At 52.6% G+C, this 24066-nt stretch overlaps 1 protein-coding gene across 3 annotated transcripts in view; it reads left to right on the plus strand.

The window, feature by feature from the left end:
• CDH22 (cadherin 22) overlaps positions 1-24066 on the plus strand; it is a 77681-nt gene that overhangs the window by 41478 nt on the left and 12137 nt on the right. For all 3 annotated transcript variants that reach the window (XM_050982173.1, XM_030231694.2, XM_050982174.1), the window contains exons 5-8: positions 7764-7931; positions 8865-9052; positions 9895-10148; positions 17160-17296. In XM_050982173.1, coding sequence (XP_050838130.1) covers positions 7764-7931; positions 8865-9052; positions 9895-10148; positions 17160-17296 — 747 coding nt within the window. The remainder of the gene's footprint in view (positions 1-7763; positions 7932-8864; positions 9053-9894; positions 10149-17159; positions 17297-24066) is intronic.

The following is a 24066-nucleotide window of genomic DNA, read 5'->3' on the forward strand; positions in this document are numbered from 1 at the left end:
TACCCACCCCTTGCTCAGGAGCTGTTGCACCTGGGCTCTCTTCTCTCCCAGATTTGCTTTGTGTGTAGGAACAATAGGCTGACCACTGAAAATTCAGGTGCACGTGAAATCCTGTTAATCTGAGACAGCTTTGTGTGAGTGGAAGTCTGGCTGCTGGAATGGAGAGGGACCACTGGGAGCCAGCTGCACAAGCCAGGACGTGCAGAGGCTCAGCTTCCTGCCACATTAATGCTCTGTATTAAGGCATAAACTAAAATGTGCCCTGTGGGACTGTGGTGAGAATTAATGTCACTCTGGGAATCCAAGCTTCTTGATTCCTTGACTTTTTGTGTCTTAATTCTCAAGCTGGCTGTTTCATACACTGGGGGGTTGATTTACTGTTTTACTTGCTTGTGTTTCACAAAGGCAGAATTGCTGACAGTCTGCAGAAGACTCCAGCCCCTCTTGAGCATGTCTGCTTGCAGGATATCTGGCTGCTAACACAGGTGTTGGGGCTGACTCTGGGGGTCTCTGAGCTGCAAATGGCCTGTGGCAGCTGCCTCACCAGCACTGCAGGAACTGCAGGGCTGCAGCTCTGCCCATCAGCCCCTCAAGTTGTGGCTGCAGCAGTGCTCTGGGGGCACAAGGTGTCATCATATCCACCCAAGCACACCCCAACCTGCTCCCACTCTCATCCTGTCAGAATAAGTCTTTATGCTGCACAGGGGAATCCAAGTCTGATTGCCCGAGGTGGCCCAGCTTCTGCCCTGAGCATAAGATTTAATTATCCATAGCAGCAGCGTAGCTCTCAGAGCCACCATTGTTATTAATGGCCATAAAAAGAACCATAAAAACTTGGCATGTTACATTTCTTATAATATATGATAATGAAGAACAATTTGATTTCCATTTTTGGTTTTGACCTCCTTCTCTGCTGTTTCTTGCAGGTGCATGCATGCATGTGCTGCCTTGCATACCACCTCAGCCCCTGACTCCTTCCAGCACAGGTTCTCTCCTCCCCCCCTGTCTTGTGCTCTTTTCACACCATCCTTCATAGCCCAGCTGTGGCCTGTACAAAAGTGGTTTCCATGCCTGTGTAGATGATCATGGACCCTGTGTAGCTGACTCTGTCTCCTGTTCTTGGATGTTTGCAGTTGTAGTGTTCAGCTGGGATTCTGTATTCAATGGACCTTTCACAGGCAAACCCAAACTGTCTGGCTGCTGTGCTGTGCCAAGTCCTGCCACTCAGTAAGCCCTGAGTGCCTGCAGCATCTCAGGTCTTTTTGGAGGGAGACAAGCATTTAAATGGCTCCACTGGAATAGTGGGAGCAGCAGGATGGCATTTATGCTGTAGGAAGATTCCAGAATTGAATGATGGTGAAGAGAAAGCACAGCTGATGCACATGAGCTTTTCTTTCTTTCGTATACGGCAGCCACTCTCATGCTTTGAGATTAGTTTCACAGACTGAAACTTGTGTGGTGTACACCAAATCAAGTTCAAGAACTCCACCTGTGTGTGCTGGAGGTCAAGGCTGGCTTTTTTTGTGTGAGTGGGGAGCTTTACATGCATAAGCTTTTGAGGTAAGGTTTTCTTGCCAACTGTAAGAATATCCCCGTGGCTTGTTGCAAGAGCCTGCAGGCATTAAGCTTTGTAAGCTTTGTGCTGCCTTCCTCTCTCAGACAGGGTGCAGCCAATGTTTGCTCCTTGCAGCAGGTGAGCAGCAGTGCCTGTGCTGTGGCTGCCCTGATCTGCTCAGGAGGCTGTGCTCTCACAGCAACCAGCACACAGCTCTGCCCTGCTGCTTCCAGTGGAAAACAGCTTCTTCTGCTGCTGTGCTGGGTGTTGGCTCTGGGTGAGAGCACTGATCTGACAGCAGAATCCCCCTCACTGCTGCTGGGCCACGAGCCCAGCTCTCCCAAAGTTACACAGGGTGGGAGGTTTAGTGGCAGCTCCTGTTCCAGCTCCAGGAATCTCATCCTCACCAAGATCTTTCGAGCTTATTCTTTTCCAATATGGAGACGTGCACCTGAGTGTGGGCACTCTGAGTGCATTTACATGGGAGGAGAAATCTGTGCATTTAAATCCACAGGCTGTGTTTTCCTGCTGCTTTACATCACTCTGCATTCTCTGTACCACTGCAGATTATTCACCTTTATAGGGGCAAAGCTCTCTTTTGGCAGGCAGCTGTGCCTGCCTGCTCGTGTCTGTTCCTGTGTCCTTTGCAGTGCCCTTTCTCATCCCTGGGCACTGTGGCTGGAGACTCTCTGCTGCCTGTGATCCCTTCCTTGGGAGGGAGCCTGAAACTGCTCAACACCCCACAGCCTGGTGCCCCTGTTTCCAGCAGTCTTGTTCATCCCTTTGCAGGGATATTGAGTGCTACAGAGCAACCACAGCATGTAACCCCATAGGCTCCATTATGTTTGCTTCCTTAAAAGCCAGCTTGTCAGTTTGGGGCTGTGCATAGGAACCTGGCATTTTACTATAAGGAAGAGGTTGTTCTTCAAATCTGTCACTCTGCTGAATGCAGGGAAAAAGCAGAACTCAGAAGGTATTTGAAATGCAGTCTGGCATTTGTGATGACTTAAACCAGCTCCTGAGTTCTAGAGCCTGTGTCCTGATTTAAAGACTGAGCCATAAGGGCTTGGAGCTTTTGATGCCAGGGAGAATGGAGATACTGGTCTGCTGGGATGAAGCTGATGGTTATTTGTGTGCAGTTCTCAGGTTTTTCATCCCTACCTGCCAGTCTTGCTGTGTTTGGAGACAGACCTGCCTGGTCCTGGGGCAGAAAGGCTGGGCTGGATGAGGAGCTGTGTCTGGGAGCCTGCTGCACTCTGAGCTGGGCTGATGAGCTGTTGATGTGGTGGTGGGAGGCAGAACACGTTTCTTTTGCCAGTTTGTTAAAAATGCTCCTTGGTGCCTGGAAACACAGATGTATCAGTACATGTGTGTTCCTCTGTGCCCAGAGGTTGTGCAGGGCTGTGCCCCATCCCTGTCCCTTATCCATCAGAGCTGTGCACAGGCACAAGGGACTCTGACTGTAAGGCACAAGAGTCTGCAGAGAAGCCACATCTATTTAAGGGGATTCCTCTTGTTAGCAAGACTGATCATTTACAGCTCTTTTCTGAGACTGGTGCAGGAACTTCAGCTGATTTGGGACCAAATTGTATGTTTGGTCATCTTGAGGAAATTAGAGTGTATCTACTAATGTGCTGAGGGAATTAATGTTAAGTGATGAGGGACTTAGCTGCTAAAAGAAGGGACAAAGGGTGAGTGTGCTGGCTCTGCACTGGCATGGACAAGGCTGATTGCAGCCTGGAACAAGCCCTTGTTAGGTGCTCCATGAACCTCCTGACCCTTTGTGCCTCATACTTCACTCAGAGCACCTTTAGCTTCTACCTCTCAAATTGTACTGAGCTGAAAGACAGGATGGGGGCTGGAGGGAGACTGAAGTGCTGGTTCTTGGAGCCAAGACCTCTTCTGGAAGGGCTGACCTCCTCCAGGATGTGTGCTTCCAGCAGGACTCATGTCTTGGCAGATATATTCGTATTTCTGTGTCCCTGCAGACAGGTGAGGGCACAGGTGAGGAATCTGCAGTCAGTTTGGCAGGTGCCTTGCCATTCCTGGCCTGAGGCAGAGATGGGTTTGATCTAACTCACCAGGCTGCTGGCAGAAATTAATCTGTTTTATCCAGCTGAATAGGAGAGGGATAGAGGAGACAGACCCAGATTCTTCTCAGGCATGCACACTAAAGAGACCCAAATGGCAGGAAGTCTAGGCTTGTCACAATGGTGGTGGCACTTCCATCCCTGGAGATACTAAAAGCTTGGCTCTTGATGGCCCAGGGTAATCTCATCTGCCTGTGAAGTCTGCCTGCTTTGAGCTGTAGATGGATCAGGAACCTCCTCAGGATAGGTCCCTGTTTGTTACTCCATGACTTTCTGGCCTATTGCTCCTCCTGCCCTCAGCTGGAAGGTGCCTTGTCCAGGCAGTCTCTGAGGATGTGGACATCTGACCCAGAGGTACCTGAGAGCAGAGCAAAGCCCCTAATGATGGGATTCCTGGAATACCTGCTGAGTGCTTTGTCCTGCTTTGTTTTTGTCACCCAAAGAGAATCTGCTGTTGGAGCAGATTCAGTGGTATTTATGTGATGCTCTAAGTGTCCCCTTGCCTGGTAATTATACTGATTAATCTGGATCATGCTGGAAAGCCACATGTGCCTTGTACCAGAGGGTATGCCACCATGTGTCCACATTATTCAGCTATAACAGATAGTGACAAGAATGGGGGAGACAAGTCTGAGCTTGAGGTTGTTCTCGCTTTGTTAGCAGCATCTGGGAAAGACAAAGTTTGTCAGTTTTTCCAGCTGGAAAGAAGGTGAATCTTGGGAGATGATAGCAATGGCTTTTCTGTGCTCTCTGTACAGCCTTGAGGAAGGAAGGTCTGTCTCCATCCCTTGCAGCTTCTTTGCAGAGTCCCTGGGGGTCAGGTTTTGGGAGCAGAGACTCTGGAAGATGGGACCATGTGGGTTTGCTGCTGGTGGGTGTTTGAGGCAGTGCCCTTAGTGCCACATGGATGTGGAGCATGTGTGGGGACCCTGATCTGCCACAGCCATTAGCAAATGGTGAGTGCTACCTCAGCCTAGGAGACAAAGCCAGCCTGACTCTTGGGCTGGTGGCCTGGTGTGGCCCATGCCATTTGGGAATAGCATCCCAGTGACAATCCTGATGGGCTCCTGGAGGTCTGGCAGTTTGCTTGCAGCAGACCCCCCCCTTTCCAGGATGAACTGGGCACAGAACACCATGAGAGGGAGTTTCTGATCAGGCAGAGACTTTGTGTGCCTTGTGCTGCTGGAGGAACAGGAGCTGGCTGGGGACATTGGCCCTACTCTGCATGTGCCAAACAGCCTGGACTTGCTCCCTGTTGGGACGAGTGACCTTGGAGGTGTTCTGGGAAGTGCCTGAGCACTTTCCTCCCATCCTGCATGGCGTATTATGAGCTATATCATTACGAGCAGCTCAGTTAAGTCATTACAGCCCTGGTGAATGCATGAGCTTTTTCCCTCTCATCCCAATTCATCACTATTGTGCTGACATGAATCATTTTCATTATAAAATGCTTCAGACCCCGTTAATTAACAGAATTGCTTAAATTTCAATGAGACAGTGCTTGCCCAGAAATAAAGGTTTTGTATTCACAGAGGAGTGGCAGGAGAGGCCTGTCAGCACGAGCAGCTGGGGCTGGCCCCTGAGCCCTGGGGCTTTGTGCAGGGCTGGCCCTGCTGCCCAGGTGGGAGGGTGCCATCCTTGCTGAGATGGTGCCACAGGCACTTCCTTGCCTCATTTCCTGCGTCCCCTCTGCCTCCCTGTGCGAGGAGCAGTGGGACTCCTTGCTGAATGGCTTCCTCTGAGCAGAGCAGGGTGAATGAGGGGGTCAGAGCACACCCTGGGCCCCATCACAGGATAATCAGCTGCTCCCTTATCTGTGGGCCTGAAGGCAGGAGAGTCCAGGTAATTGCAGAACCTGAAGTGACAGAGGGACAAGGGAAGCTGGGTGATAATTGTGCCCATCCATGAGAGCTGGAGAATGGCAATGATCTGAAATGGTGGTTATGTCTTTATAATAAATTCTAACAATGCTAATCATTGGAATAATTGCTAGTTTCACAAAAAGAAGGAGTGATAAATGTCTCCTGAACACTTTTGCTAGCTCCTGCTGCACCTGTAATGTCAGGCAAAGGGCGAGGGGAAGGAATTTCCTCCTCCCAGCTCAGTGGCATTTCTGGCTGCCTTTGGGCCACAGCACCAGTGTCTCCATGGTGTGAGCCCTTGTCTGGAGGTGCACAAGGCCACACAAGACACATAAATGGGGAAACTGGAAACCTGCTGGCTGTGGAGTAAAAATAACTGGTAGCCTTGAGGTTATCCCTGTAGCCATGCCTTGGCTCCTTGCAGCCTGCTGGAACTCAGCTCCCCCTCTGCTGTGCTCTTGGTGACTTGGACCTTTGATGCTTAGCACTGCTCGATGTGCTGCACAGCAGCAAATGGATTGCAAGGTGCTCACACCACTGGATGATTCTCTACTGTTTGCTCAGCAAGAGGGGAGCTCCTGTTCCCTCTGGGTCAGACCCCTCACTGGGGACCAGCAGCCTCCTCCAGTTTGTCCCTAGCACCAGGCAGGATTACTGGTGAAACAAAGCAGAGATGAATTTGCAGTTCACAGTAGGAGGAGGTAAAGCTGATAGTTAAACAGAAAATGCTGGAAGAGAGAGGATTTACAAAAACATAAACCAATGTCTAAATCTGTGGGAATGTTAAAAAACTGAGCTGGAGGGGATTTTAAGCTGATTCCTGTCTGCTGTGGGCTGCTGACGGTACAGAGGGACTGGAATGTGGTGCTAATGACCTTGTATCCTTGTAGGCACTCCTTCCGTCCTGACCCTGGTGCCACATCAGGCCGGAGTCTTTTCTTTCTTTCTTTCATCCGCAAATTTTTTTTCCCCTACTTTGTTTCCATTTAAATGAAACAGTCGTGGGTGACTGATGATTTCTGCCGCACGGAGTTTTCAGGCTTTTACTGCTCTTTGTTTCTTGTTTTACATTCCTTTATATTTTAGTCCTGGTCATTTCCCCAATCCCAGATGAATACTGGAGGCCTATAAACACTGGTTTTAAGAGAGTTACTTCTGTAAGTAGTACTAGCACACCATTCATTTTGCTAAGCTCCAGTGCATTCTCTGACACAGAGCATGTGTTTTGTGGTCTCTGGTCTCCTTAACTTAGAAGGACATTTGAAAATAAGGGGTTTTGTGCAGACAGACTTTTAGGAATGTGCTGCCCACCCCCCCCCAATTCTCCAAATCACACAATACCCCCCAGATGTGCCCAGGCCATGGCACCTGGTAGAGCCTAGGCAGGGGCACCCCTGTTCTCTAAGGGGTGCTGCAGCAAGCCTGGCTCCTGCTCAGCAGATCAGGATAAGTGGGCTGTTGCAGATGTGTGCCAGAGCAGGTTTATGACTCAGACTGGGTTTTTACAGAGCAGACCTCAAGGCTGACCCCAGCACAGCCCCCGCATTTGGGTGGGGGGGAGGATGAGTCCTCTCTTCCTGTGACTCCTGCCCCCTCTGACCTCTGCAGATCTTTCACCCACCTCCCAGTCACCCTGGAGAAAAGCACAAACCTCCTCTGTGCCAGGGTTTAACCAAGTGGGAGCTGCAAGTAGCCCACAGGAAAAGCAGCAGTTGGGACTCTTTCACGCTTCATGAGGAGACTTGCTGGGAGCAGGTTGAGCCTGTGGCCATCCCTGGGCTTCAGGAAGATTTTTGGGATGTTTCTGGCTGGCTGAAAACCTCCTAGGCTTTTTCTTCTCCCCAGTGCCCTCCTCTCCCCTTAGTTGGCTTTTGCTCACATGATCTCTTGCGGAGGGGTTCAGCAGGCACTGGTTGTGGCCAGCAGCGTGTTCCTGCTGCAGAGCTGGCCAGCAGCACCAGGGCTGTGGTTGGGGACAGTCTCCCCAGTAGTCAAGGGAGGCGACAGTGCCTTCTTCTGTGCACTGGTGAGATGCAGGTGCTGTACCTGACACCAGATATGATTCTGTGGGTATAGAAGAGTGAGCCCAGGGAAGGGCTGTGAAGGTTGGTGCAGTACTGGAGCATCTGCCCCGTGTGCAGAGGGAGACCCAGCTGATCCTGTTTAGCTCCAAAGTAATCCCCAGTGAGCCCCTCCAGCCCCAGGCTGTCTGTGGCTCTGTGAGCTGCCTGTGCTCAGCTGTGCTGCCCTTTGCAGGTGTGATCCGCACAGCCGTGGCAGACCTGGACCGCGAGACGCAGGACCGCTACGAGGTGGTGATCCGTGCCACGGACATGGCAGGACAGCTGGGCGGCCTCTCGGGGTCCACCACGGTCACCATCGTGGTCACTGATGTCAACGACAACCCGCCACGCTTCCCTCAGAGTGAGTGCTGCTGCCCGTGGGGGTGGGCACTGGGGCATGCCCTGGCTCCTGTGGGTGCTGGGGTGGACCCTGCAGGCTGAGCCTGCCTGGCCACTCCAGCTGCTGGCAGGGTGACAGTAACAAGGGACCATGGCACGCACAGCTCCTGGGTCTGAATGTGTCCCTGCCTGGCAGCACAGTGGGTGCCAGATCCCTGCCCCAGTGCAGGGCCTGGAAGCACACATGGCTTGCGTGGCAGGAGAGCAGGACCAGCCCTTTCCTGAGCCCTTCCAGGCAGCTGGAAGCCAGCAAGGTCCACCATGCTGCTGTCCCCTGGGAGCTGGGGCCAGAACTTGGCTGCTGGCCTTGGCCCCTCCTGGCTGCTCAAGGGTGAGAGCTTGTCACACCCTTGACCCAGTGCAAGGACAGTGACACTGCTCAGGGGCAGCAGCCTTGTCACAGCTCAGCTCTGTTTCCCAGCCTGCTGCCACTGGCCTGTGGCTGCTGCTGGTGTCTGATCTGGGACCCTCTCCAGGCAAGGTGCAGGGTGATCAGGCTGTGAGGAGTGGGTTGTGAGAGCTGCTCAAGGCTGGCAGGCCGGGGAAGGGGCTGCAGCTGGGAGAGGCTCAGCTCTTGGGCTGCATCTCCCAGAAATCAGAAATTGCAAAAGAATCTTTGCAAGGAATCAGAGAGCACTGATTGCAGGGCAGTGTCCATGCAGAGAGAGCAGCCCTTACTTCACACAGCACCTGGAATGCCAGTGCTCCCCAACTATCTTCCCTCAGCCCTTGTTTTTGGCCGGTGCATTTACTTCTCCTGTTGGGGCATTCTGGACTGTGTTCACGGTGGGGTTTGAGCAACCCTCACAGCCCAAAGGTGCCCCAGGGAAGTGTGTGAGGGCTGGGGGCAGTTCAAAGGCAGAAGCAGTGACCTTGGTACCCATTTCTCCTGCAGAGATGTATCAGTTCAGCATTGTGGAAACAGCCCCTGTGGGCACTGCCATCGGGAGGGTGAAGGCAGAGGACTCTGACGTCGGGGAGAACACGGACATGACATACCAAGTGAAGGATGAGGAAGGGGTGGAGATGTTCAAAGTCACCACAGACAGCAATACCCAAGAGGCTGTCATCACAGTACAGAAGGTGAGAGTGTTGATTGAGTAGGGAGGGCACAGCTCCCTAGGAGGACCCTTTTCTTTGGGGCCTGCTGCTGTTGAATCTGAGTTGAAGAAAATGCTCTGAGTGCTGCTCTAGCAGTAGCAGTTGCATTTTTGTGCCTGCTGATGCAGGGAGAGACCTGTCTCTGCTCTGCCTGCATGGCAAAGCACAGGGCTGTGTCTAGGAGGAAATGCAGAAAAGGAACGGTGTAGAGTGCCTGCTGAAGTCCCCCAGGGTGGCTTGGGGGTGGCAGTGAAGCAGTGAGCTGTGCAGAGGAGACACTGTGCATAGGACTACAGAGAGGAATGCTTACAGCTGTTATTGATAGCACCTGTTAGAGGAGAAAAATGCCTACCTAATTCCTGTACCTGACCAGCAGCACTTTAACTGTATCTGCTTTTGGTGGCAAAAACAATCAAGCAAATACTTGGTGCAGGCAGGGAAAAATGATTGTTCTTCAAGGCCACTATATGCAGCTTGCTTCCCCTGTAGAAATAAGAGCAGGGTGATTAATGATGAAAACTCGCTCATGTGCAGCACACACTGCACTGTCTTCCAGTGAATCCTGGCTGCTCACAGCCTGGGCACCCTGTTGGGGGCCCTGAGGGGAGTGGGCTGGAGGCTTCTGCTTCCTCCTGCCCTCTTGGTGTGAGTGCTGCTGGCAGAAGGGCAAAGCAGAAGCCCCCAGGCTGCTACAAAGGTACTGCTTGGGAGCAGGTGGCTTTAGTGGCTCTAGTGCTGCCCCAATGTCTCTGGTGAAGGAAGGGGCAGCAGAGGCGCTCCTTGGGCTGGCTGTGGCTTACCCTCTTCCCTTCCCTCTTACCCAGCCTCTTGACTACGAGTCAAAAAAAGTGCACACTGTGGTGGTGGAGGCCCTCAACAAGTTCGTGGACCCGCGGTTCGTGGACCTGGGCACCTTTCGGGACCAGACCATCGTGCGGGTCTCAGTGCTGGACGTCGATGAGCCCCCCGAGTTCCGGCCCCCCTCCAACCTGCTGGAGGTCCAGGAGGATGCACACGTGGGCTCTGTCGTGGGGGTGGTCACTGCCCTGGACCCCGACACAGCGAACCACCCTGTCCGGTAAAGCGCCATCCCACCCTCACATCAGCCAGCCCAGCAGTGGGCATGGGGTCACCTGCAGGGGACACGTGGCCTGGCAGGGCTTGTGGCCATGGCTGGGGCAGAGGAGGTGGGAGAGTGCAGGTAAAAGGGGCAAGGGCTGCATGTGTGGACTAGTGTGTGTGTGTGTCTCGTGGGACAGGCAGCTGGCAGGTGAGTGGCAGCTGGTGCACAAGCAGGCGCAGCGGTGTCTCCCGTGGCAGATACGTCACTGACAGGTGACAGCTTTGTGAGTTCAAGGGAGTGCCAGGGAAGGGGCTGGGTGATACTTGTGTGTCCTTGCTGCTGACAGCGAGGTATCTGCAGTGGTACCTGACACCAGGAGTGGCAGGAGGACAGTGGTGAAGGGTGATAAATGAGGTGAGGCTTGGGAGGTGCAGAGCTGCAGCCCGGCTGTGTGTGCGTGCGTGTGTGCATAGGATCAAAGATCAGAGGAGTTTATATTTGGGCAGGGGACATAATCCAGGCAGCAGCTTATCTGCACAGGACATTTCCCATTTCCATTTAATTTGTGGCTAAAGAGATTGTTACCTTGTTAAATTGTTATTACCTAAGGCACAAAGCAGCCTTCTGGCCCTGCCAACTGGCCTGAGTCACGAGCAGTTGGGTTGGAAATCTGGTGTTCAGAAAACATCCTCAACGTGTGGAAAATTTCCTTGAAATGTGTGTTCTGGTGCCAGGTGCCAGCGGGGCCGCTCACTTCCAGGGAGCAGCACTGGCTGAGACTGAGAGCTCTGCAGGGAGCCAGCCCTGCAGCAAGGGACTGGGAGGGACAGGGATGGGGACGTGGGGTGGAGAGGGACAGGCCAGAGAGGGCTCAGTTACAGCACTTGGTTGCATTCAATGATGTCCCCCAGTGCCTTTCTGGGGCACTAAGCTCAGTGCTGTGCAGCCATGGGTTTCTGTTTCGTGGTGGGGTGAGTAGGATCTCCTGATCCTCATGCAAACAAAGACTATGATGATTAGAAAGCTCAGAAGTGCATTTACACATGGAAAGCTGCCATCTACAGATGCCTGGCAGCTAGCAGAGAGTACTGTGTCACAAAGCTGGATGCTCAAAGTTGACTTTGGGGGGAATGTGAATGAAATCAGCCTTGGTGTGCCAGGAACTGTGTATGTGAGTGCTGCACCACTTGCACTAGGGGCTGCTGAGTGCTGAATGCATTCTCAACATACTTCTGCTCACCTCATCCAGTCATCATGTGACTCTCCAGTCCCTCTCCAGCCAGGCTACATGTCTGAGTTCTTTTTTTACTGCCCCTGAGCATGTGTCTGTCAGCACACACCCTTCAGGAGAGTGGTGTGTCCACATACCTGTGTGTGTGCACATGTGCATGTGCTTTTTCACTTGACTGTTTCTAGCAGTGCTGCAGAACATAGATTTTGTTTTCTGATCTGTAATTGTAGAAAAGGGACCTTGGGGACAGAAAAATCCTTATTCTTGTTTTTTCTTGTTCTTTGTGCTGCTTCCCTGTGGAGCTTGCTGCATTGTTTGCAGACAGACCAAAAGAAAGCAGTGAAGGGTAGCTCTTAATGCTGTACAGAAGGCACTGGAGATTTGGACTGGAGAGAAGCAGATTCAAGTACTGGGCAGGAATGAGATGGTGAGAGCCCAGACTTCACTTTGGGAGTCTCTCTTGCAGTGAGCTCAGTGCTGGCAAGGCAATGCCTCGTGCTCAGACACAAGGACCCAGCCAACAGGACTCCCAGGCATCTGCTGCAGCTTGGGAATTGCCATGTGTTTTCCCTTGGCAGGGTTGATGCATTCAAATACGTGTCCTGCCTCCAGCTATCCCCAGGCAGGTAGCTCATCCTGTGTCCCCCATGCTGCCCTGTGGGACTTGGTCCATCCCTTCACTCCCCTGATGCTGGCAGTCCCTGCTGTCAGGAGCATGGCAGTGCAGCAGGGTGAGCCTTGACAGACATTTAACACGTACCAAGTGCAGCTGCAGGTTGATGTTGGTCATGCTGATGCAGCACCAATGCAAGAGGAAGATAGAGCTGGATTTCTCCTGCTTCCCTGTCCTCTGGCTAGCCAGGTAATTTAATAAAATACTTTGCTGCGTAGGCAGCTGTTAACAGCTTCAAAGCAGTGCACAGACATTAATGCCAGCACCCTGCAGCACCAGGATGTGACACTAACCCGTCAGCAGGAGAGTCACTAAGTCACCTCTCGTTTCAAGTGTGCTGCTCAAAGTACAGTCACAAGAAGCCAGCACTTGTACTTCACCTCTGATACATGAGAGAGCACCTGGTCCTGACGGCATGACCAGCATTTGATCCTCAGTGCCTTGAAGTTGGTATGAACCCTTTGAAGTTGCTGCAGTTCAGTGGATCCCTTTACCTTCCTGCTCCTCATGTGCAGCAGTGGGAGCAGAGGCTCGGCTGTGCTCCTGCAGGGGCTGCTCTCTGGACTCAGGGCTGTGTGCTGGCTCTGCCTGTGAGCAGGGGACAGCCACCACTTCTGTCACATCGTCGAGATGCACTCTCCCCTTGAGGCAGGAAAGAACAAGGATTGCCAGAGACAGCAGAGCAGAAATCAGCTCCGTCAGGGTTTCCAGGTCCTGCTGACACCAGGCTGCCAGTAACGAGGTTTAGGAGGTATTTTTAGCCAAACGGGAAGGGAGGTGCCCTTGGCTTTTTGTTTTCAGCCCCAGGCCAGGAACAAGGCTGTGCAACTCCTGCACTGCCGAAAGCAACTGCTAGAGGCACATTCTGGCCTGATGTTCCCCTGCCTTCCTGGTGATCCACAGGATGCAGCAACTTGGTTTGAGAACAAATCCCTTCCCACAGGCTGGACTGGGTCACAGTGACCTGTTACCAAGATGTGAGGATTGAAGGAGTGTCCCTGAGGCACCACTTCACTGCCTCACTCCAGCTGCACAGAGCTCACTCTGCTGCCTGCCGAGCCCCTGGCAGCTGCCTGCCTTGGGTGTGAGGAGGCACCTGGAGATGAGCCCATCTCTCAGAGAAGGACACCCTCCCAGTGACACCAGTGCATGAGCAGGGAGCTGTGCTGAACTCAGCATGGCCAAGCAGCTCTATGAACCCTCTGTGGGGCACAAAACCTTCTCTGGTACCAGTGTGAACAATGCCTTCCTAAAGGTCCAGTTCTTTTTGTTTTATTCCATCCCTGGTTTTTTTGCTTATCAAAGGCTGGAACTGTTTCTTTTCAGAAAAAAAAAAAATTAGTTTCCAGTTGGCTTTTTGGCTTTAGCTGTGTGTTTTCTGGGCGTAGTGCAGTTTTTCTCAGCTGAGCCATTGTATGAAGTAATACAGTGATAGACTGTCTGTGTGTGAGGCTGTTTGTATGGGAGCCTTTTGTTTCTCTCTCTGCAGTGGGAGCCTGTGCTCTGATTGTGTGCATTCCAGGCTTTATCAGCACTGGGAAGATGTTGCTTGGGATTTAAGGTTCTCAGAGATATTCTTGTTTGGCATTCACAAAATCTGGAGACACGTGTTGGACATGGGCATTTTATAGACTCCAACAGCATAGCAAGAACTACAACCTGCTTCAATACAAAAGGGAGAGGAGAAAAAACAAACACAACAAAAAGCTTTTCATACAGTGTTTGAAAAGCTCCCTATTAACAAAACACATGGCATAAAATGTGCTTCTTGTTGTGTTCAGGGGGAAAGTGAAACAAACTGCTTGAGAAACGCATTCATGGGAAAGATGAGCACCGAGAAAGCTGTCGAAATTAAACAGTCACTTGTAACATCCAGACCAACAGGCAGTGCCAGCAGGAAGAGAGGGAAATGGAGTACAAGGTCTGCATCCCAATCAGAGCTGGGCTCTGCAGTTCCACAGCACCAGCCAGTGCAGGAGAGATGAGCATAGGTCCTGTCTCTGAGTACCTGGAGGAGGAGGCATTAAATGCTGCCTCTTCCCAGGTGAGAAGCACTGTTGGACTGCAGTGGGGTGGGTGAATATGAAGCTGGAGTAGAGGTGGAGAGGCTGGTGGTGAAGGTTGTATTGCACAAAGTGATGTGAGTGAGCAAAGCAAAGCACTGCTCTCTCCAGCATGGGATGAGATGGAAGCTGTTGGAAAATGAGCTCTGTTGTGAGATCTGTAGCTCTGAGCAGCTTATGGCTGTGGCTTGCAGGGGTTGATGGACATCCCTGTGCCACCCTCCCAGACCCCAGCTCCCACAGCAGCCAAGCACTCCAGAGCATCCATGGCCTTTGGGAGCTGCAGACCCACCTGGACTGGCCACCTCCACAGTCACAGTGAGTGCCAGCAGAGTCAGTCCTGCATAGGCAGTGTGCTGAGCTCTGTCTCCTTCCTTGGGGCATACTGAGAAGGTGACATTTCTCTGTAGCAGTGGTGCCAAAGGGATCAGAGTTGTGGTTTGGTTTGTGCCTGGCCATGGAGCACAGGCAGCATGTCCCAAAGAGACCATCCAGAAGGGACAAGACATCCTCAGCAGCAAAGCTATGAGAAGCATAAGAACAGGATTCCAGTGGCATTACCCTGAACATCCTTCTGCCCTCTGGCTGGGCAGGCAGCCCTGTCAGATGTCCAGGCTTGGGGGTGTCTCCCATCACTAACTCGGTTTTTCTCTGGTTTTGGTTTGGTTTTTGTGTGTGTGTGTTTGTTTGTTTGTTTTTTTGCAGATGTCTCTGTTTATGACAGAAGTGTGATCAAAACAGGCATGTGCTTATCCAAGAGGCAGGGAAGCCATGGGAGGGTGAAGTACCATCTTGAACTTAACAGCATGAAAAAGTGGAGTGGAAGGCAGGACATGTTCAAGGTCAGGGGGTGTGGGAGAACAATGGAAGCAGTTATGTAGAATTAGTTATGCTATTGGAAAGGTATCAGGTGTTGTCGTCCCAGTTTCTGTTCCTCTTTCCAGCAGAACATTGGACTGATTTGTACAATTCAGAGTGGCCATACCTCTCCTTTTCCTCTGCAGTGAGTGAACAGAGAGTGGATGAGAGGCTGCAGTACATGCCAAGACAGTGTCACTGTCCCTTTTGGAGTTGGCTGTGTGCCTGTAAAAGCTCTGCTGCCAGCTGGGAGTTGGGGCAGAAAATGCAGGCAGTCCTTAGTAGCTGGTTTTGAGATACATGAGCTTGTACCTGGCTTTGTGTGAGAGATGTCCATCACCTCTAGATGCAAGGGATTAGGAGGAATTTTGCTACATAAGTACTAGATGGTGGTTGGGTGCAAGTGAATTTAAATAGTGACTTTTGAATGTTTTTATTTGGCTACAAGCAAGTGCTGTTGTATTTACTCTCTCATCTCCCCATCTGTCTGAAAGGGAGAGAGCTAGGAAATGTGATCTGGTACTGTGTAACATGTTGAACTGTAGGAATGCCTTTTTGTGTGCCTCCATCAGAGCTGGAGCTGTGTGGGTGGGCAGGGGCTCTGCCAGAGGCACTCCCATCTGCAGCTGGTCCCATCCCAGGGCATGGGGCAGAACAGCACAGGGCCATTGCTGGTCATGAAGAAGGTGAGCTGAGTTCCCTGGCTGTGAGCCATGTGGGTGATGGACCCACAGCTGGAAAACTGCTCTGCAGCACATGGAGCACCTCCCCTGTCCTGAACCTGCTGCTAGCCTGGAACCTGCCCTGCTCTGCTCCTGTCCACTGCGGCCTCTCAGTCCTACCTCACCAGCTTTCCAGTTTGCTTTGTCCCTACATTTATCTTCCTTCTGTGGTTGGACATGTGACTGAAGGCTTTAATTTATTCACAGCCCTGCTTTTGGTAATTTATCCTTTGTACTCTTTGCTGTCTTGTATTATTTAATTCTGTGAAGCACTCTGGGATTCAGTGTGTGTGAAAGATGCTGTACACAATAACATTATGCTGTATTGTTTGTGATTTGCAGGCCTTCTGGATTTCTAATTCTGATTGCAGTGGTGGTTTGTGTTATTTGTGCTATGGCTGTGCTCAACAGCCTCAGCTGGATCAGATTTCCCTTCCAGCCCTTTCCTTCAGGAGCTCACACCTCGTTGTGCCCTGATTTACTGTTGGCTTGCTCCATTCCACGTGTAATGGTTGGAAATGCAGGAGAGACCACTGGGACATGCAGGGATTTGTGGTGTCCTGGTGAAGGCTCAGGGCCAAACCTGGTGTCTGACTCCTCGTGGACTTTGGGGCTGCCCTTGGGGAGAAGTGGGAGCTGTGCTCTCTGGAGGTGGCCCAGGGAGTCCGTGGGTTCCACCCTCAGGAGGGGCTGTTTGGGGCAGCACTGAAGCAGCAGAATGAGCAGAGTGAGAGCTGCCTGTGATGGGTCTCTGCTAAGCACTGGACACAGCCAGAGCTGGAGGAGCTCATCAGCCTCTTCCTTGTGGGGCAGGAGGCTCAAAATAGGGCAAATCTTGGGGCTTCTGGCATGATGTGCTGTGTTGATGGGGGGATGCTGGCTGCTGCCCACTGCTCTGCTGCCAGGATTGCTGCACCAGCTGCACATGGTCAGTGCAGACCCTGTGCTTTATGCCAGCTGTAGCTGCAGTTGAGATGTCTGCAGATGTGGCTTACAGCCTCCTGTGCCCTGCCCTCTGGGTGTCTCACTTGGGAGGATGCAGTGGCAGGAGCAGCACAGAGGGTAGTAGGTGAGATGGGCTCCTCAAGCAGGGGTGCCCACCTTCCGTTTGGTTCATGCTTTTCCTGAACCTGCAGCGCTGAAGTTTCCCAGAGTCACAGGTGAAGTTACAGCCCACAGTTTTTGTATTGCTCTGTCTATCCAAAGCATAAGGTTCCCATCAGAGCAGGTTATTCCCCTTGTCCAAAGTCTGTGCACAGTTCCACTTTATGCACCAAAAGCCACACTTGAATTTTAGTCGAAGGCTCGGCGCCTGCAGCCTGGTGGAAATGTGGCCTTCCTGTACCATGCTGCAACCCAGGACAAGGAGAGCAGTGACACAGGGCCTGTGGTGTTGGATCCCAGTCCCCCTGGGGCTGGTGGTAAGGGTGGGCTGGGCACCTCCAGCTGCTCATGGTTTCCCCTTTTGCCTGGTCACAGGTACGCCATCGACCGCAGCACGGACGCCGAGAGGATCTTTGACATCGATGCCAAAACGGGGGCAATTGTGACAGGAAAGGTGCTGGACCGGGAGACAGCAGGGTGGCACAACATCACTGTGCTGGCCATGGAGGCAGGTGAGATGCAGGAATGCTGCGTGGAGCAGAGTCTGTGGGGCAGGAGGAGGAATATGGGTGCTGTCATTGCCGGGGTGGCCAAGACACAAGTGTTAATCAACACCGAAGTAAAAAAGAAAAATAAATGCAGCAGCACCGAGTCTGACATCTCCCTAGACAACCTAAAAATACTCTTCCTGAGCTGAGCATTAATAAGGGAGCATGGTCGAATAGTATATTTGATGAACACTAATCAAATTTGTGTTATCTCTGCACCATCTCTGCCAGTCATCCCTGCACAGCCTGCTGCCTGCACTCACACCTGCTGAGCAGCACCGGGGGCTCCCGGGGGGCTGTGCTCACATCACTGCCTCCCCCCAGATCAGTCCTGTGCCCTGGTGGATGTCCCCTCAGCTGGAGCCCTGTGGCACTGCAGGACTGTCAGCACTTGCTTCTGCCAGAGCTCTGAGTGTCTGGGATTCACAGACTGCACCTGCACCTGGGTGTGTAGCTCTGGATGCCTCCTGTGTGCTTGGGGTGGTGCAGGCTTGGCACAGAAGGAATGGATGGGAGGTCCTGTGGGAGCAGGATGCCCCAGGCACCATGCTGGGAAACAGAAAGGCATTGCCATATTCTTCAAAGTTTTCTATATTTTGGAGGTACAAGTCACCAGGGTAGCCTGGGCCTTGCTGTGCTCTGCCTCTGCCCTGCAGTGGGTGCCAGGGAGCTGCTGTGGCTGCAGAGCACCTCCTTATCCCTGCTGACATGTGCCAAGGCCTGCCTGTGTGTGGGCAGGAGCCTTCTCCAGGCTTCGCTCTGAGTGTTTCTTTGCTCATTCTTGAGTGTTGAAACTGCTGTTCATGTTCAAGGAACCAGGTCAAGGCATGACTTGGGTCCCAGAGGTCACATCCTGCCACCCACTCTGGCCAGACAAGGGCACAGGACCTGTAGCCCTGGGAGAGGAAGGGTAAGTGGCCCTGGCCAGACCCCCAGTGCCCAGAAGGGATATCTGTGGCTCCGTGGTGCATCCCAGTCCCTCTCTGTGCCAATGCTCTGTGCTGGGTGATGGGAGTGACCCCTGCACTCTCTGGCTGTGGCACTGTTGTGAGCCCTGCCTGGTCACATCCCAGGGAGGGCACTCCATTGCCCAGCTGTGACCTGTGCTGGGGGCTCCATGGGGAGGCTCAGCAGGGAGGAGGGGATGGCAGCATTGCAGCACAACTCAGCATCCAGAGGAAACGTGAGGTGACAAGAATCAGAAGGACAATATTTACACGCTGTGGCTAGGATTTCAGAACAAGTCAGTAAATGCTGCAGCTCCCCTCTGGCAGGGAAGCCTGTCAGGCTGGATTGCTTCAAAAGCCAGGGAGACTCTTCAGTGCTCTGACTTCTCCCATGGTGAGCTCTGACTCATCCGTTTTAGCTACCCAGACATTCTTCCCAGTGACATTATCCTTAACGTTTTGTAATCATGAAATATTAATGACTGATATTGAATTTAAAGTACAATTTATGTCTGGATCCTCTGGTGGAAAGGGCAATTGTAAAGGTACAGCCTTCAGAGTGATGGAGGGGTTGGGAGCAGGGCTGTGCAGCAGCTGTCAGGATGTGCCTGGTGCAGTGGGACCAGCCCTGGAGTGGGAGTGGGGAATGCAGGGCAGCTGGGGGCTGGCAGCTGCACACCCAGCAGTGCAGTTCCTGGCACACAGGTGTCTGGGGCCAGGGGTGCTGGCAGGGCTCTGTGGTGCTCACCATGGCCTTGTGGGGTGCAGCTGGATGCCACAAGGCTGGACATCACCAACTCCATCAGAGGCAAGTGGTCATATATTCTCTTTCCTTAGTGAGATGTAAACTTGGCAGGAGGAATGGAACATACCCAATGGGAGTCCTACTGCCCAGGATTGTGCCTGGTACCTCAGCTCGTTGGGGCTGGTGGGAAACTGTACCCACTGAATTCCCATGGTGCCAGGGCTCACTTGATTCCCATGGCACCAATCACAACGCCTGGAGTGCGTTGTAACAAGATATTTCATCCCTGTGGCCTCCTCAAGCTTCCCTCCTGGTCTGCTGTCAGGACTGTCCTGGGCAGGGTTTGAGCCCTGCAGGCTGAAGGACAGCCAGCCCCACTGGCTGTGCCACTGGCCAGCTCCACTGGCAGCACTTTGGGCTCAGCAGCTCCAAACAGGAGCTGTGGCTCCTCCCTGGAGAGCCCTGGCTGGCACCCACTGCTGCTGCTGCAGCAGAGACCTGTGTGCAGGTAATTTCCCACCTGTGCATAGCAGAGTGCATTTGCCCCTGAAAGCAGTAAGAAAAGCTGCAGAAGGTGCCCAGCTGTGCCTATGAGCTCTCTGGGCTTCCCAGAGCTGCTGTCAGGAGCAAGGGCAGCTCAGTCCCCCCAGCAGGAGCTGCCCAGGACCAGCAGAGTGCTTGGCCTGCAGCGTGGCAGCCAGCAGGAAGCATGGGGGCTGTTCAGCTAATCTGGCCTGGGACCAGGCCAAGCCTTTCCACAGATAAATCTTCATCTCCCTCGCAAGCTGTTTACCTTCCTTGGGCTAATATTAGTGATTCTCTTCCTGTTTTCCTCTTTGCTCATGTAAAATGATGAGGCCTTGACTGCTGTGTCCACTGCTGGTAATTGAGATGATAAATCTTCCTGCTGGAGACTGGCTTTAATCAGAGCATTGTGTTTGGATGCAATTTAATGACTCTCATGCTGCTGAGTTTGGGCAAGACTCAGGAGAGGTGAGAGCCATTTATGTTACTTGGCTTAACTGCTGCTTCCACTTTGCTTCCCCTCAGCTGGGGACCACGTTTTCAGCTCCAGCCTCTGATACAGCCACCTGTCAGACAAGTCATACCCCTGGCATGCCCCTGCTCTGTCCTTGGCAGCAGCACTCTGGTTTGCAGGCAGGAGCTGCACAACAGCTACAAACCCACCCTGTGCCTCAGAGCCATGGCATCAGGGCTGGAGAGCAGAGTGGCACATCACAGTCTTCTGTTCTGCATTTTCTTCTCCCAATTTGCTGAGATAGTGAGGAAATAAATTCCACTCCTGCCTCTTCTGACTTTCTTACTAATGTAAAAATTTTGAATTCAGTATTGCACCAATTTGGTCTCTACACAGAAGAGCAGATTGGATGCTGTGCCCAGCAGTGTCCCTGAGTTGGTCTGCTCCAGGTGCTGCAGCTGCACGTGGCAGCCCACAGACCCCTGGGATCTCCTCAGACCCAGAGAAGCTGCTGAGCACTTTGGGGTGTGTGTAGGGTGGAGGGCAAATGGCATTTGCTGCATTTGGAGCTCCACAGGAGAGGAGAGGGTGTAAAAATGCAAAGTGTTTTATTGTGAGATTGTCTGAGGGTCTGGAGGAGTAAGGGCTGGATCCTGGCAAAGCAGAAGCCACAAGTCCCCTCCTTTCCTGCCCCAGCAGGGGTGACCAAGCACTGTCAATCCCTTCCCATCCCTGGGAGCTGCTGCAGAGCTACAGCATTGCTGAGCAGTTGCCCAGAGCTGCTCGGTGTCAGTCCTGTGAGCACTCAGCTGTCTGCAGCTCAGGGAGAGGCCAAGCTGGTGTTTTGCATCTGAATATTGAAGAGGAGAATATTGTCCTGTTGAGATTACTTACTTACATGATTAATTAAATCAGGAAGTACTCTGGGATGTGGATGAAGATTCCCCTGAAGCACTTAACTCTTGGCCTGAGGGTTGCTGTGCAGCAGGACTGTGACCATCTCATGCTCCAGAACCCTGGCGCTGCCTGTCCCATCCCTGCCAGTCCTGTCCCAGTGCTGCCTGTTCTGCTCCATGGCACCTGGGCAGGGTGGCTGGCTGAGCCCTGAGCCACGCTGGTGGCTGTGTTGAGGCAGGCACAGATGCAGCAGTGTGGAAGCACTGGGCAGAGCTCTGTCCCCCACGCACAGCAGCTCCAGTGGCTCTGAAATAATTCCTCCCATGTTGGCAAAGGCAGCTGCCAGTCACCAGCCTGGAGCTCCCATACTGCACGGCTGTGCTTCCAGCATCTCCCCCTTGTTCTGTGTATTTTCCATGTCTCTTTCCTCAGTCTTTTCAGATTAATAGCATTCCAGCTCCTGAAGGAAATGCAGAAAAACGGCATGTTTAATTTTAATTTAGGGAAGCGTTTAGGTAGCAGCCTAGTTTTCTCTCTGCTGTCAATCAGGTTTTCTCAAGGCTGACATCAATTAGTTTAAAAATATTGAATGTAATTTTGCCTGACACAACATATTGCAGCCACTGCAAAATATAATTTATTTTAGAAGAAGAAATAATTAAACTAATTTGCATGTCAGTCAGCTGAGCTGGAATACCGAGGAGAGAGGCTGCAGTGGAAGATGGTTATTTTCCCTTCCGGGTGCCCTCAGCCAGCACGTGCTGCCCTCGCCTCTGTCACGGGCCAGGTGAGCCTTCAGCACCCACACCACTGCCTCATCCCCCCTCTCTGCTTCTCTCTCTGGCCCTGGCACCTGCCTGCTGAGCCTTTGCCCCTGTGCTGGGGCATTTTGGGTGCGTGCACACAGCACTGCCAGAGTTTCTGACCTCGCAGATGTGAATCCTGTGTTAGTTGAGGGCTCTGTGCCTTTCATCACAGATGAGCTCCAACAATCTCAATAACACTTCTGACCATCGTAATATCAGTTTATGCCACTGTCAGAAAAAACATATTTCAGATGTTTTGAAGATAACTTCTTTCAAATACATCCAACCATTTTTCATTTTTTCCACCCGTAAATCCAGGTACTGGCTCAAAGGATGAGGGAAGTTGATAAAGCGTTGAGAAACCTTCAAATATACATTGTACAGCCAAAATAAAAAGAAGCTGATGTGTGCCTCACTGGAAAGGTAGACAAGAGTGCAGCAGTTGCCTTTCTAACCTTGATGTTCCTGGACACGTCAAATTTTGACCCCGTCACTGAGCCAGGAGTGAGCACGAGCCTCAGGCTTCAGCAGTTTTGGAAGGGCAGAAGGAGAGTTTTTGTATGACAGGGTGCATTTGGAAAGGTCACTGTCTCAGAGCTGGGCTGGGAAGCAGGACATGAGCCCTGGCTGGGGAGGGGTGGGTGCAGGTCCCCAGCTCTGTGCCGAGGCAGGGATGTGACCTCGCTGCCAGCAGCTGCGGCTGGGGCTGAGCACGGCCCTGTGCTTCTGCCTGGCTCTGAACATGTTGCTCACATCCCTCCTCAGGGGCTGGGGGAGGTGGACTCAAAGAGAAGCTGCTTTGTCCAGGATCACCTGGATGACCAGAGCTGGCACGCACCATCCCAGCAGCTCCTGGGTTGGGCAGCGCTGGGATGGGCTCCTGCTCACAGCTGGAGCCCACACTGTGAGGCACTAAGGGAGCAGCTCCTCCTCTGGGTTACAGTTAGGAAAGGAAAGAGCTGGGGTCCTGGAATTCCTCTCCCTCTCCCTCTCCCTCTCCCTCTCCCTCTCCCTCTCCCTCTCCCTCTCCCTCTCCCTCTCCCTCTCCCTCTCCCTCTCCTCTCTCCTCTCGCCTTTTCTCATCTTTCTCTCAGCCTGCTCCAGAGCTGAGCAGCAGGGATGGTTATCCATCTTTCTTGTGGGTTGAGGAGGGGGTGATGAAACGCTGTCATCCTCCTTCTTGCAGGAACTGAACCCTTTTTCTTCCTGCTCATTTGTGGGCATCAAGCATACACCCCACCGCCTCCCCGGGCTCCCTTCTCACCCCGCTGCCTCCCCCTTTCTCTCTTCCTGCAAGCAATTTCAGTGCACCAATATGCCTTTTAAAATAACACATAGTTCTAGGCTTTTAGTCACGACTTCAGCCTCCCTCCCCCAAAAACAACTATCTAATCACCAGAGCAGCTGGTCTGGGTGAGAGGGAGTGATAACGTGAGAACCGGGTGAAGGCAGCTCTGGGGAGGGGGCTTACATTCCTGGCTAATTATGGAGCAACGCTAAATCTCCTCTCCCCTGGGTCCTTCCCCCACCTGATCAGTTGGGGCCAGTATTAATGTTATAGACAAACAGGCAGCAGAACTCCTGCCTGAGCGTGGAGAGAAGCATTAGTTCTGTCACAGGTGCAGCCTCTGGGTAAAACAAAGGAGATGGAGTAAGAGGGAGTTCTCATTTCTGGAGATATATGAGGTGCTTCAGCAAACATCAGGCCCTCCAGAGTGATTTATAATCCTGTGCCACGGGCTCGGTGTCCCTCGGCAATGTGTGTGTGTGCAGCTCAGTGACGTGCAGCGAGTGGAGGTGTAAATGCTGCTCCATCCCACGTGCAGAGTGAGCCCCAAGGGAGGGGGGTCCCCAGGACCACTGCCTGTGGTGAGAGGCTGGGCTGGTGAGTGCCAGGGGAGAGGGCTGCCCTCAGTCTTACTGCATGCCCCCCTCATGCCAGCTGGAGGATGATGTTGTGTTTGAGTTTAACAAAAACCCAGTGTCAACATGAGAGGCCTGAGTCCCTGGGCAGAGCCTCGTGCCTCAGTGGGGCACATTTGACCCTGGGTCACCAGGGCACAGCGGAGGTGGATGGACAGATCTCACCACCAACCTGTGCCCTTAGCTGATGCAGCTGTTTCATATCCCAGCTCCATTTGCTCAGGTCCCAGATGTTGCTGCCAGTCTCAAGCACCTACAGATCAGGATCCAGGTCAGAGGGGGATCTCACATCCAAGTTTTCTGCCCCATCTTGGTGCTGTTTTGCTGCAGCACAGATCCTGACCGTTATGGCTGGGACTAGCTTTGGGCTGCTCCAGTTTTCCAGGGATAGATCAGGTGGTGTTTCAGGACTCCTTGGCACACAGCAGGGTGCAGTG

The sequence above is a fragment of the Serinus canaria genome, chromosome 20, assembly GCF_022539315.1.
Source record: "Serinus canaria isolate serCan28SL12 chromosome 20, serCan2020, whole genome shotgun sequence".
Taxonomy (NCBI): domain Eukaryota; kingdom Metazoa; phylum Chordata; class Aves; order Passeriformes; family Fringillidae; genus Serinus; species Serinus canaria.